Source organism: Fundulus heteroclitus, chromosome 2, assembly GCF_011125445.2.
Source record: "Fundulus heteroclitus isolate FHET01 chromosome 2, MU-UCD_Fhet_4.1, whole genome shotgun sequence".
NCBI classification, from domain to species: domain Eukaryota; kingdom Metazoa; phylum Chordata; class Actinopteri; order Cyprinodontiformes; family Fundulidae; genus Fundulus; species Fundulus heteroclitus.
The window spans coordinates 5606513-5621641 of NC_046362.1; the positions used below are offsets into that span (position 1 = coordinate 5606513).

The window sequence follows — 15129 nt, forward strand, 5'->3', positions numbered from 1 at the left end:
AAGGTTGTTTCCAATCCGAAGCATCTGACCCGAGTTAGGGCACTAATTAAATCCAGGCCTCCGCTTCCACGGACAGGGTTTCCCTGATAGTGCTTTCCTCTGACTGGGACAACAGCCTGACGTCAGACAAGAAAGAAAAGCAGACGTGCTCCCAATTATAAGGTAGAGTGATCGATTAGAGAACCACAGGAGCAGCTTTCACAAGGAAGGCGAAGAGATGATGCCTCATACTGTTGATAAGCTTAAATGTTTAAATGAGCTGGGGGGGGGGGGTGGCCTTCCAATCCAGCCAGCAGTCCAGCTGAAAGCCTTTAATCTATTAAATGATATTCATTTTTGCACATTTGGACGGAAGCACTGTTATTACTGTGTAATAAAGTCATGTTCCATGAAGACATATGAGCAGTATTAAGAGTAAAAAGGTAATGAAGCTGTGATGCTGACTTTAAGACAGCACAAATCAGACTGATTACTAGCATCAGTGCTGTCCCTACATCCTGATCACATGAGCTCTACTATATCTGATATTTGATCTGTGTAACGTAGAACCTCTCATGTCTTGACAACATCTTGTCATTTGTGCTCAAATTTCATATGAGACAAGGTGGGATATGAAACCTTATAAAAGCCCAAGATATCTCTTGAGCAGAAAAACTCTTTGACACAAACGTTGCTGATTGGTGAAAAGGAGGGAGAGTTACCCTATCACAGGTTACCATCACCCGATCACATGGTTCCAGTGTAAGGGTCAATATAATGTTTTTGTCATGCTCTTTAAAAAAAAAAACTATGTGTAATATATAAAGATGGCTACATTTGCTAAAATGAATCTCATGATCAGAGGGTATTGTGTTTTTGGTTCTCTCTTGGTTTTGTACAAGACTTGTTGATGGTGTTCCATACTCGGATAAATTCTTAGTGTTGAGATGCTTCCTTTTTTGAGTTTGTTTAGAACAGGGGCGTCAAACTGATTTTGGTTTAGGGGCCGCATACAGCTTAATCTGATCTCAAGAGGGCCACACGAGTAAAATCATTGCAAGATTAAATAGAACTAATAAATGTGGACTTGTTGATTTTTATATTAAGTTAATTTCACTTTTACACAATATATTATGAATAACCTCAGCGTTTTTAAGAAAAGTATGTGCAATTTCAACAATACTTTTACTCAGTTAAACATTTACTTGTGCATTATGCATAAGAACTGATCACAGTGATCGTACAATATTGAAAAACATTTATTCACATTTTTTGGAATTTAAAAACACTGTCCTGCATGACAAAATACATCAAACAGATAAAAATTAAGAAATGATTTAAATTTTTCCACACCTGAAGCTTAATCTGCTAATTAAAACACAGCGCCCCTCGTGGACAATATAGGAACTGCATATTTTCAATTAAACGAAGTACATGTTTTTTTCAATAATTGTTTTATCATTCTCTTCCTTTTATCTTGTCCACTTGTGAAAGTCAAATCTGATGAGCTCTTTGTGGCATCTTATTGCCACATTGCCAGACAGGACACTGGAAAAAAAAATAAAAAATTTCAAAAAATTTCAAAAAAATTATAATCATAATGCATTTAGCCACAGGGCCGGACTAAATTGTTCGGCGGGACGGATCCGACCCGCGGGCCATATGTTTGACACCCCTGGTTTAGAGTCTCATTCTAGTGGTAGTTGTTCTATTGTGGTTCTCTTTGACCCTCTTTGTGTCATCTGTGTGTTAATTAGTCACCTTCCCTCCCAAGTTTTCCTCATCAGGCTCTCCCCCAGCTGCCCTGAATTCTTCGGTGCACCCACACCTGGCTGTCATGTCATTTTTTTCACCTAGCTATTAGTTAGAAACCGCCATGTTTCCTCAAGAGATTCGCCGTTCTCTGTCACATTCCTCCAACGCTGTTTCTCCCCATCTCATCAATGTTTTGCTGTATCCGACTTTCCACTTTTGTTCCTCTGATGTCTGTTGTTAGGGCTTGCAAGTCTTCATTTGTGATTGAGTTCTGCCCAAGTCATCACCCTTCAGGATCACCCTCCTAAAGATAATGGACACTGCTGAAGTGGCCATCACAAAGCTCTCAGTAAATAGAGCTGAAATGGTGTGTAAAAGCAAACCCGCCTCAGTTGTTGCAGTTCTGTTGGGGGAAATGGGCCAAAGGTCCAGCAGACCATCCAGAAGGATGCCCAAAAATGTTTGACCCAAGTCACACAGATAAAGGCAGTTCTACCAAATACTGACAAAATGTAAGAAAACCTCTTTCTGTGAAGATTTCTTTCTTAAAAAACAAATCTCTCCCATTATAATGGTTTAGGAAAGACTAAATAGGTTTGTAATGTCAACTGACCTAAAACAGGAAAAGTTTTAAAGCCTGTTACAGAGGTGTGCCTTCACTGAGGACATGTTCTTCACAGATCACTGATTGTGACCCTTTCATTTTTGCACTCATCACAGCTTTGAATTTTGGTTAGCAGCCCATTAAAGACCATATTGGATCAGTATTTTCTGTTTCTTGAGCCACTTTACGCTGAGAGTATGAATCATCCAGAGCCACAGGTATGTTCAGACCAAACGTGAAGAAGGCGAATGGGGCGAGAGCTTTACATGCTATCCCGATGTAAAGGCACCATCAGGAGCGAATTAACAGCCTGCGATGGGAACGGCACGGATTGGGAGAACAGGGCAAAGCGAAACTGCGGATAGAGGGAAGTGAAATTTCAACAATCTGAACTCTGTGAATTTGCGTCGCGTTAAGGGTCCTCCTCGTCCATTCATTAAGCACAAAAATGTTTATTATGCGTTACATATTTAGACAGCACAATTATGCTATATTTCTATCTAGCAATGATGGATTTACTCATCGAAAACACCAGTTGTTGTGTCCTGTAGGGCGATCTATCTCCTGACGCGGGGCAGCAGGTCCTCACATTCGGTCCTGGAAAGGCAGACGTACCGCTGGAAGTGACCGTCCGGTGAAGCGTCAAGCGATCAATGCAAAAAAATCTGCCTTGATTGCATTCAGTGTGAGCGTTCCTTAAGAAGGCTGCCCATCTGAAGACACTTTGCTCCTAAAATATTTGATGTTTGAATAGATAAGGCAGATTAATGCATGAAATAGTATTTTTTTCAATAACTGTGACTGGGTTCTACCCAGGTCATCACTCTTCAGGATCATTTTTTTTTTATCATCGGGCTTTCTTGAGCATTATTGATGGACTACTGAGAAACCCTTAATGTCCAATGACGGCTCCCCGGTGATGAGTGGGGCACACTCAGGTGTCCAAATGGAAATGAAAATAGTCAAGAACGTTTGCTTTTGTGCACCCTGCTTACACTTGATTACAATATATTATTTTATTATAAAAAAATAAGCTTAGTTTAATAATCTTAACTTTCCCACTTAACAATGGGTCACTTTGTTGACAAATGTGATTATGTCAGCACTTACGTGTCGTACTGTACCACCTCAGAAAAATCCCCTGCCTCCCTACTGCCACCCCATGATTCATTCTCTAGACCCGGCCCTGGCTGCAACACCGAGGTTTGGACTTCATATGGTTTAGCTAGGGAGGGTAGTGTGCTCCAGAAAAAAAAAAGTATTTAAATAAACAATGTAACACTTAATAAATAAAAACAAAAGCTCAAAGATATAATTCTGTACATAGCAGAGCTTTGGGTGCCACGGTTTGCCTGTTAGATGTTTTCCTTTATTCTGGTTTACACAGGAACAACTGAGCTGTTCCAAAAAAGTTGCATTTCTTATGTGGAGTAATGGTATCTAGGATGGGCAAATTAGCAATTTGAATAGAAATGTTGATTTACTCATATTTTAGTCTAAAAACATTTTAAAGTGCTTTCCGCTGCTCCTTTATTCAGGGTTCACCAACTTAGTAGAGTTTTTACTCTTCCTGCTGCCACCAGGATTCAAACGCAGGCCCCATGTATGATATGTGGAGTAAGCCCACTTAGCCCAAACTAAGCAAAGGGACTTTTTCTTTTATATAATATAGTGTTATTAACTAAGGATAATATTGATTTGCAGTACCACAAGAACAAGAAGCAGCCTTCCCAGCAGAACATCAGGCTGAAGTTGTTTTGGATTTTCCCTTACAAAAATGCCATGTTGTCTGCTCTTTCCCATTTTGAAGAGGGGCTTGTAGAAACTGTCCTGGGTCGTCTCATATCCATACTCCTGTGAAACAAGCAGTTGTGGATCACGGGAGAAAAAATGTCTAATCTGGTAAACTGAAACACAGAAAGGATAAATCCTAAATATGCTTCAGCTTCTTTTATTTGCCAGGGATTGTAGGTAATGCTAACTCCCTCCCCCCATTAGAGAAACGTATTCAAATTATAGGTTCCATTTTTTCTAAAAATGTCTGCTTGGGCTGCAGCAATAAAATATCAAATTATTTAAAAACTCCTCATACATTTTTCCCAAGGATACCTTTAAGAGGGCACTGTAGTTTTTATTTAAATATATTATGGCGATTAAAAATGTGCCAATATTTGGTTTTTAACATAAAACCAGGGGCTTTTTGTTTCGGTAAACAACATTCTGGATTGCTGGAAATGAATCCCTTTTGAAGCGACACTTCCATGGTCATCTGTTTTACAACTTTTAATGGCAGCCAAGTAGAAAATTAGGCTTTTTAGGCTAAATAAGCCAAAGCTATTTATTCATCTCTATGCCTCTTTAATGTTTACATTTTTTGGACAGAATTTCTTTCTCCTTGAAAAACCAAACAATTCCAGAACAAAGTGACATTCATTTATTAAGCCTCTACAAATGAATGAAAACACAAATACAGTTCCAGAACCTGCCTGCATGGCCTGCACGGCGATGCAGACCAAAAGTAGACAATAGGGATTCAGAGCTTTGCTACAAAGCACACAGACATGTTAGTACATCAAGTCAGTCGGTTTTACTCTCAGTCCGGACCTTGGAGTGAAACAGGGACGTGTGGGAAAGCTCGGAACGTTTTTCACTCCGGGACGCCTCCTTTGGGGATCTAAAAGCCGACGGCACAGTGCACAGGCCTTTGGTTTTTTACTGCCTCCTGTCATCCTTCTTTACGTCTCCGTCACGAGGAAGTGGTGACTTGCTGACCTCCGCAGTGAAGACTTCACGCCGGCCCCTCGCCTCCCCAGACCGTGAGAGGTCAAGAGATGTTTGCTCTGACCAGAAGGATGGACAACTCAAACATGCACGGGACCTTAACATTAAAATCTGGGTGACATTTATGGTTCCTCGCCAAAGTCTTCATAGCTGTTGAACTTTTTCACATTTTGTCACGATACAGCCGCAAAACCTCCATGCTTTCCGTTGGGATTTAATGTGATAGACCAACATGAAGTGTTTCATTGTTGTCAAGTGGAAAAGAAAGCGATTCATAGGTTTGCATATTCGTATTCTGCCCCTTTAATCTGATAACCCTAAATAAAACCCAGTGCAACCAATCGCACTCAGAAGTCGTCTAATTAGCAAATGTCATCCCTGTCATTTAAACTTATAAATGTAGCCGTTCTGTGAAGGACTCGTTGGAGGACATTGGTGAACACACAGCTTCAGGAACACAGCCGTAGGGGAGAAAGAAACAGAGTTCATTCAAAGCAGGAGGTTGTGAAACAATAAGGCAATAACTGAATATCTCACAGAGCTCTGTTCAGGCCATTACCTGAGAATGGAAAGTGTACGGCACGACTAGAAACCTACCGAAGCATGGTCGCTTATCTGAACTGAGAGGCCAGGCAAAAAGAGCATAAATCACGGAGGCCGCCAAAAGGCAAACGGTAGCTCTGGAGGAGCTGCTGAGATCCCCGGCTCAGGTGAGAAAATCTGTCTAACGGACAACTATTAGTTGTTCTCTCTATAAATCTGGCTTTTGTGGACGAGTGGCCAGAAGCTAAGGCTGGAAGAAAGCCAACACATGACCTGTTTGTAGTTTTTCCTTGTAGGGATGCAGTAATGTGGCTAAGATGAAACATTAAAACAGACCTTAGTAGTCTCCAAGCAAAATGCTATTTGTGGTGGAAACTAGCAGTGTACATCGCCCTGAACATACCAGGAATGGCATGATGCATGCGAGGAGGCTTTACTTCACCAAGGAGAAGAGAGCTCAGTGTCTGTGGGAAAACTGACTAAAAACCGTTACGGGCTGAAGACCTAAATTCAATAGAGAATCTACTGGAAGAATGAAAAACCGATGTTCACAGATGCGCTCCGTCCGCTCTGACAGACCATGAGTTGTAACTTGCAGCTGTAATTGCGGAGAAAAAGGGGATCCTGGAAGGCTTCAACTCAGGCAGGCTGAATATCAGTGACATGCAGTCTGAGTAGGCAGGGCAGGCCCTGTGCTAGTCACAAAAAGTCATTTTCAGCATCAAAGCATGTGTACTTACATCGTTTCAGACATTTTTAGAACCATTTAATGCCTTAAAGGCAGCATGGCTTCATGGACATAACTCATTGTTCCCTTCTGGTCAGACAGGCAGCGAGCTGCAGATCAGTCCAGTGATTTCACACTGTCAGAACACAGGTAGGCACACTTCTCTGCCTTTGCCTCCCAGGCAGCTTTTTAAACGGCCTTCTACACCGACATGCCTTCTAGACGATAAAGTTCAGGTAAAAGGTGGGCTCTGGGGACAGAGGACAGGCAGCCGTAGTGCAAGGTGGAGGGGGCCCTCAATCTATCAAAATACGGGCAAGAATGTTTTTTTTTATCTGCAAAACAGGCCTTTTTGTGAGGAAAGCTGTAGGCCTAATATTCAAGTTAAAAAAACTTTTCATGTATTTTGTTTCTTCTTAATTGATCTTGCAGCAGTGGTCTAGTTGGCTCTCCTGTCCACTTTCACCTATGGACTGGCATCTCTCATCTCTGTGATCTGTGCTCTAGGGGTGCTGGGAAACTCTGCAGCTCCTGTCAGGGACGTGTTGTGTATGTCTCCTAGATTATAATTAGCCTAGGTCCAGTAGGTAACGTTTGGAGGCTGGTAAACATCCAAAGCTGTGCTGTTTTGTAACTTTCCACATGACATTATTACCAGGCACGCCCTCACCGCTGCACACCAGATTTGTTGCTGGAGGGTGAGCGGAGGTGAATAAAAAGAAGATACAGCTCAAGAACCTAAAGTCTTCGACCCATTTGGAGCACAAATCTAAACATCTCACACAAGCAGAAGCCTAGAATACAAACGACTTGAACAGCAGAAAGTATGGAAAGCCAAAAGAGCCACAATTCAATAAAGAATACAAAGTTGATATTTATACATGTGGAAAATGTAATAAAACTGGAGATGCATGAGTCAAATAATTAATCTATCTTTATCTTAAATACATATATAAAATTGATTAATTTATTTAAATGATTAATCATAATTTTGTTATAATTTTCACCTCATGGTCATGTGCTGCAGAACATTGTGAATTTACTTTTTCTCTCTGCAGTACCAATTAGATCGCTCAGACAGCCTAACACCGCTGAAGACAGTGTTAGGTCGTCTGAATCATTTTGATTAGTAAGGTGGTCTGCAGCTCAGCTGCTGCGCAGTTTAACCAGTCTGATGTTACGGTTTATTTACCGAGGCACAGCAGCAGTTAGCAGGACAGGAAGCCAAAATGTAATTTAGAAAAGAATTTATGTACGATTTTTCCATATCCTGTACTCAAATTTTGTTTCGATCCCCCAATTTAACTTCTAAAAAAATTGAGATCTTGAAAATATGTGGAAAAAATTATTTATTTGATAGATTTTGAATTTATTGCAAATCATTGCATATAAAAATGTACAATAACAATTTTTTGAGTTTGTGTCACTGTTGGCTTTCTATAGAGGAATATCATCTAGAACCTGTTCTAAGAAGAAAAATTCAGAACGTATGGAGCAGACATGAGGGGCAAAAGAGGTGAGTAAGGGAGGGTAGGAGATAGGATACGGTATCATTAGCCGTGCTCCCATTATTGTTTTTTATGCACATTTTGAAGTATCGCATTACAAAAGGTTGATGGAAACGGCAAAATTCAAAATAACTTCCTCAATTTCACAAAAAAAGTTTATATGCTCAATTGAGGTGGTTTTTGAATTTTGCAAAAAAAAAAAAAAGAATTAATGTGCAAAACAGGATATGGAAAAACATTTGGCAAAAAAGCGTTGCCGTAGTGAACATTTACCTCACATGACTGATCAGCTGTCCCCGCTGTCGGTGTCTTCCCAAATATCCCCATAGCTCACATAGAATTGAATTTCTTTCTCAACGTCTGCGGTCTGCAAGTAACATCACCAGTACTGGTTCATGTGACAGAACAATTAACACTTGCCCGACAGCAACACATACCGGAAAAACTCTCCTTTTCTTTATCTGTGTTCCACGCTAGTTAGTTATCTCTACTTCCTGTTTATTACGGCCATGTGGAACGCCAACTCCTGATGAAATCACGCTTTGCTTAACCCGGTTAATTTACTACAAACCAGTGGATGGAAACACACCTAATAAGCATTTTTGTTTTGTGACATTATAAAAGTTTGCTCAAAATTCCCATGACAATTGAATGGAAACATGTACTGATATTTACCTTTTCAATACATGATTATCCATTTTCTTCTACTTCCATCTTAGATTATGATGAACCAGGGCCTGGATCGGCTGCCAGCTGGCCTGGTGATGGCTACTGGGAAATAATATTTCTGAATGGCCACAGGTTGCAATGTGTGCTGCTCTGAATTCCCTGTTCACAGTGACAGAGATCAAGAGCATCGACAAGTAGATGTCATCAGCTAATGGAGCAATGTTTGTGCCACACAGTTGACGGGTGTGTTTGTATTAATATGAAATGTGCCAAACCTAAAAATATCCTTTTTAGGGGTGCCCCTGTATAAACAGCCAGCGGCCCAACTTCATGTCTGCCATTGCTTTCCTGAGCCCAGATCTTACCGGAGGTCGCGGCTTAACTCCTATGCGTGCCGAAGCTTTCGGGTTGTTTTTCTTTTCTTTTGTAACCCTGGATCGTTTTTTCTCTCCACTTCATAATCATGTGTGACTCGGTGTCGTTGTGTCGCACAGAATTATGGTAAAATATATTTCAGTATGAGGCTGCAACAGAAAAAAAAAAATGTGAAAAAGATCAAGTCTGCTTAGATTTACAAGGCAGTGCATATTTGACTTTGGCTCCGCTAGAAGCTGTCCTGTCAGCTCGTTGCGGGACGCTTTTTGATGACAGAACCGCTCTTCTGTCCTCTGCCAACAACCATGACTCCAGCACATTTGAAGCCGTTTTCTTTAGTCCAAGCTTGAGCTCAACTTTCTTCGGAAGACGTAGGGACCCATCAGTTAAGGCATAATTTCCACACTTACATACCAATCTTCTTCAGGAAACTGCAAGCTCTGGAAACATTCAGCGCCCTGCCTCTGCAGTCAAACAGATCCAGAATCCCCCCGATCACATGGCCCAGGATATGTTGGCCGTGTGCTCCTTGGCCTTCATGCGCAGCACGGCGATGCTGGACGAGCGCCTCTCGAACTCAGGCTTGGCCTCGAAGGCCGGGTGGCTGTTGGCGGCCGGCGTGAGGAGGGAGTCGGGGCTGAAGAAGTTGTTGAGGGAGACGTGGCCGAACTGGTTCTGCTGGCCGGGGAAGCCCACGTAGCCGTGGTCGGCTGCAGAGGCGGCCGCGCGTGGGGAGTGGGAGTAAGAGGTGACGCATGGAGGGGAGCCTCGGGGCAGCATGCAGGAGGACACCACAGAGCCGCCGGGAGCCGGGCTCGGCCACAGGTTGTTGGGGATCTGGTGAGGACATTTCACATTTAAACTGAATTAAGGCACTTCAGCTTCAACAGACTAATCATTTCCCGTTTTCTAAGGGAGACATAATGGCCTGATGTGGGTCATTTACAGCTTTTAGGACACTTAAAATCTCAAACACACACTGGATAAAATGTATTTTGATGTGTGTTCTTTAACTGATTTAAAAAAAAAGTTAAAAAAGTGCATTAAAAAAGTGTCAAATGATGTAGTCTCAGTCATTTGTTGTAGCTGCACCATATAAAAAACACCAATGAGAACTCGTTAAGGGACAGAGAAAGAATAGAAAGGCAGCATTTCCAAAAATACACCTAGATCTGGTCGTTTGGTCCAAGACCAATGCTGATCCTCCACTTTTTACTTTTTTCAATGCAAACAAGGAAATCTTAAATAGATTTCAAGATTTATTTTATTTAATAGGTTTGAATAATCAGAGCAGTGTGTTTTAAAGGGGGCGGGGGGGACAAAAGTAAAAATGAAAGTAAAATAGTGTTGTAAACCCAGCCTTTCCAGTACAGGAGGATAGCGTCTAAGACCGCTACACTTATTAAAAATAAATGTATAAGCCTTAAAATAAACCCATCTTTTTTGCAGCAGCAGCTAAATCTCACATTAGATTAGAATTTTAAATTAGAAATTGTAATTAAAATTTTAAAAAAGAAATTTAGAAAATATATATTTGAGAAGATTTATCCACAAAGTGGGAAAATCCCATCTTTATGATTTATTTATTTTATTTTATTTTATTTATTTATTTTTTACTAAATCTCCATATACGTTCTCACACTCCATAAACCGGCAGCTTCCCCTTGAGCAAATTGCCATCCATCTACATGGAATGGATGACGCTGCTTTCAACCTTAACAACAGACAAAGTGTGAAAATAGCTCCAAACAAGGATTTCTGCATGAGGTTGAAAGGTGGTTGCCGTTTATCAAATGAGCCAATCAGAGCTTACTTGCAATGACATTGGGCTGAATTTGGACTAGAACTATATATGTAGGGTTAGGTGAATGAAATCTATCTCAGGGACTCCCGGTCATCCACGACCAGCCCACAGCCCCCCCACCCCTGTCCCTGTCAGTACCAACCAGGCTAAGGCACCCACCACCAACGCTCCAAGGGTGTCGAAGTGAAAAAAAACATAAGAAGGTCTCACTTGAAAGTTAAGATTTTGGAAATGTTGAATTGTGGTAAACGTTTTTTTTTTTTTTTGTTTTGTTTTTTGTGGCCATTTCTATATTTAGCAGAGAGCAGAGAGGACAAAGAAGACATGCGGGGAGATCTCAACTCAGGATCTTTAACTTTGCTGACAACTTGAATATATTTACAGGACGTTACTCATTCTAGAAGAGCTTATTCCAGCCAGGGGTGTCCTAACTTTTTGACACGTAGGCCAAAGTCGTTGAGTCAAAAGTACCCGCAAACCAAAGAATTTAACAAAAATAATTAAAGAAAACTAACACAAAAGAAATGTTGTTGAGATTTTTTTAACCAGATCAACAATAAACAAGCATGCAATATTTAAATTAAAAGGATTTCTGATTTTATTGTATTTTGTAGAACAGCAATGTGTAAATCATTGTAGATCCAAAACTTAAACCGAATTTTTAAAGTTTATCTTATTAAAAGAAAGCCACCTGGTTTGCAAACTTTGCCTCAACTGAAAAAAAGAGTTTATTCAGTTCTCAGCCATAAGAACAGGATTCACCCTCTGTTTTGAGTCACACTTAGCCAAGTACTGCTGTGCTCCTATTTACTAGAAAATAAAAGTGCAAAAAGTGGGGTTATTAAAAGACAAAATGTAGTGTGCTGCACCTAACATGTCCCCGTGTAGGAAAAGTTTAATTGGTTGGTAATAATATTACCCCAATAAAAAATAAGATGTATCCTACGCCAACCGCCTGTGTATACAGGCCAAATTTGTATTTTTCTTGAATTGGAGTAGGGGGGGCACACAGAATCAGTCCAGGGTCCTCTGGGCTGCACTTTGGACACCCCCTGGCATACTTTGGTCTGATCTGCCTACATTTCAGTCAAAATGATACTTTTGCACAAGCATGCAAATGCATTTATCCCTAGATATGTTCAGTCAAAATAAGGTCTTTTAAATGTGTATTGTGGTTTCTGACAGAGCAGATGAAAACTTGCAATAGTAATAGTCATAAATAAATGTAACTTTAACTGCAGGCTATTTGCTTAGCTGCTTTTGCTCAAGTGAAGTTCTCAGGCAAAGCTCAGAGGCGAACCATTGCTCGAGAAAGAATGGAAATCTACTTTGACAGTGAGAGAAACTGCTTTTTGCTGCAGGAACCATGTGGTCCAACCAGAAGAATAAAAAGTCTTCTAAAAGGCCCCGTTTAAATCATGTTTCAGAGATAGTGAGGACTCCAAATCGTATACAAAAACTCCCAACACCAACCAACAAATGGACAATCTAAAGTTTAAATGCTAGAACAACCAGGTCCTCGTCCAGTGTGCCTAAAGTAGATCCACAATTGGGTTCAGCTGTGTGAACCGGTAAGGCTGCCATGCCAAGGAGCCCTTCAGGAGTATTTGTAGAGAAAACACAAGGCACGTCGGGCAGATTTCTATAGCAAAGTTATAACTCTTCTTTTCTTTTGTTTCGTTTCATAGCAGTTAATTCATTTAGGAACCTCAGCAGAGACCCTTGCATGGAGCTTCTTCCTAAGAGAGAAAAAAAAAAAAGCTTCCCAACACTCGGAGACCTGGTGTCAGTGTGTGAGAGGGGAACGCCTAGCTAAAGGACAGACTGACACCCCGCATCTCCTCTCACCTCATCTTGTACCTGACCTTTGCTCAAACGGCAAGATTAATGGTCAGCCAACATGAAATCTGATATAAGGCCATCCATTCCGACATGACGCCTCACAGGGGCTCTAATCAGCGTCCGGGGTTCTTATCTGAAGATGGCTTTCACTGTAAGTGATTCATGGCAAGCGAATCGTTTACGCAAGTTGTTGCAAATTTTGCTCAAAGTGAGTGTCTGAGAAAAAAAAAGAAAAAAAACCTAAAGAAAGAGCGCAGGCCAAGTTGGAGGGTTATGCACAAAGCAGATCCTTTATGTACACTGAAAAAAAAGAGTTTATAAGAGAATAAATTTTAACCATAAGGTATTAATTTTTTGAATCAAGCATATTAATTTGTGCATTAAATGTTCACTAAAACAATTATTATGTCTTCTGCTGCCAATATGTCTAATTAGAATTAAATGGAAAATGTTGGCTCAGACAACCATCTCATTCCTGCGTGCTGAGCAGAGAACATGAAGGCCGCTAATATTTATATGGGTTCTATTAGGAATTAATATATCAAGTTCAAACAGTTAAGATCGGCCATAAGTCTTGTGGTAGAGAACAGGTCTCTGCTGGAGCAGGAGTTTAACTTTATATCCAGCTTTAGCTCATTTAAATGTGTTACTATAAACTGAGCTGTAGACCCAGGCAGCCGATCTTAGCTATACATGCCACCTTTTTAGGGCTCATTTTAAAAGGTCATCTCCTGTTAGTGTTATGCCTTAATAACAAATACGTTTATCATTTTTTGGACTTTGTCGGAATTTAAATAGTTTATTCAAGTATATTTTAGCTGGTGAACTGACCAGAGTTTCTGCTCAGAAATACAGATTAAAAACCTACCTAGGTAAAATGTTTGCATATTCCTCCTCCTGGTTTATTGGTTAAATTCTAACAATTGGATTTATCCAAGCAGTCAAAAATTTTTATTTCATTTCCAGTTTTTTTTTTTCTTTTCAAAAAAAAAAAAGAGACAGAAAAAAACTTGATTTAGGAGTGAAATTTGAACAAACGCACCTGGGTGTAGCTGTCGGTCCGGGGTAACACTGATAGGTCGTAGGTGGCTGCAAAGTGACTTTTGGCCTGTTGGATCTGGCCGTAGCGCTCTCTTTTCCTCCACTTCGCCCTTCTGTTTTGGAACCACACCTGGTTGGAAGAACGGGGTGGGAGGAAAAAAAATTTCTAAATCAAATATAACGCAAATAAAATTCAAAAATCATCTGTATCAGCCAAGAAAAAAGCGCGGTTGTAAATTTCCTCCTTATTGGTCGAGTTTACGCGCCAAGAAGTCTGCATCGCGCGTACCACTAATTGATAAATAGCTATTAAAAACGAGATGTTGCCGCGCCGTACCTGCACCCTGGCCTCCGTCAGCTCCGTCCTCATGGCCAGCTGCTCCCTGACATAAACATCTGGATAGTGGGTTTTCTGGAACACCTTCTCCAGCTCCTCCAGCTGCGCGCTGGTGAAGGTGGTCCGGTGCCTCCTCTTCTTGCTGCTGGACACGTTGCTGTCGCACTTGTCCCCCGCGTCGTCCAGCTCGCTCTTCTCCGGCCCGCTGGTCGCCGGGGACGCCCGCAGCGAGCAGCAGCTGTCGATGGACCTGGCCAGATCCGAGCGCAGAGAGTCCTCGTCCGTTTTCGGTACGCCGTAACTGGCTGATAGGTGACAAATTCATATTATATGACATGATAGCAGACACTATATTAAATCCAAAAACAAAAAATGGATTTATAGTTGGCAGATTTGTGTACATGGATAATATTTTTCTCTCTAAGAGGCCCGCAGATGCAGACCACAGGAGTTCCCAGGAGCGCAAAAAAGTTGCGACTCACCGCTCTGGTCTCCGCAGGGCGAGGAGCGGTGCTCGGCGCCCTGCAGCCCGAAGGCCTGCGCGCACTTCGGGGAAGGCTTGTTGAAGTACGGCGCGCTGTCCAGGCTCTCCATGACTTGGTCCATGTAGTACTCGCTCGCCTTCATCGCCTGGCTTTTCAAGGCAAACTTATCCTCTATGAACTCCATCATAATTGCAATAAAGTTTTCCCCCACTAATTAAATGTCAACATCTATAAATATAAAACGGGGGGAAAAAATGTGCGGGGAGGGGGATAAAAAAAAACGCAAACGGAGGAGTGGAGAGATGTCCAGTAATGCAATAATGCGTCAATGGAGTTTTAATTTGCTGTGTGGTGAAGCACCAACGTCTTATAGCCCCAAAGAGTAGCTGTGGGATCCTTAAAGATCCTGAAGCAGCCCTCCTCCTTCTGCATACACTGAGAAACTGAGCTGTTAGAATTTTGTCCCAGAAAATCTGCCCAACCAATTTGTCAACATTTTATTTGGGTAGTTTAAGCCTATTTCAGAGAAGAAATTATAACAGTTGAGCAACTAAAAAATAATAATGATAAAAGCGGCAATTAATAAACGAAATTTGGCTACATAACTTAATTAGCTCTTTTATAATTAATCATTGGAATTGATTGAGCAATAGAAGTGGTTTGTGAATAAGGCATAAAA

General features: G+C 41.2%; 1 protein-coding gene across 1 annotated transcript; it reads right to left on the bottom strand.

Annotated features, from left to right (window-relative positions):
• Window positions 1–8032: 8032 nt before the first annotated feature.
• On the bottom strand, window positions 8033–14920 carry alx1 (ALX homeobox 1). Its single transcript, XM_012865668.3, has 4 exons — window positions 14448–14920; window positions 13966–14270; window positions 13630–13758; window positions 8033–9778 (listed from the first exon to the last, which is right to left on the bottom strand). Exons 1-4 carry the CDS (start codon window positions 14635–14637, stop codon window positions 9437–9439), a joined length of 966 nt encoding a protein of 321 aa, XP_012721122.2. The 5' UTR covers window positions 14638–14920; the 3' UTR covers window positions 8033–9436.
• Between the last annotated feature and the right edge of the window lie 209 nt (window positions 14921–15129).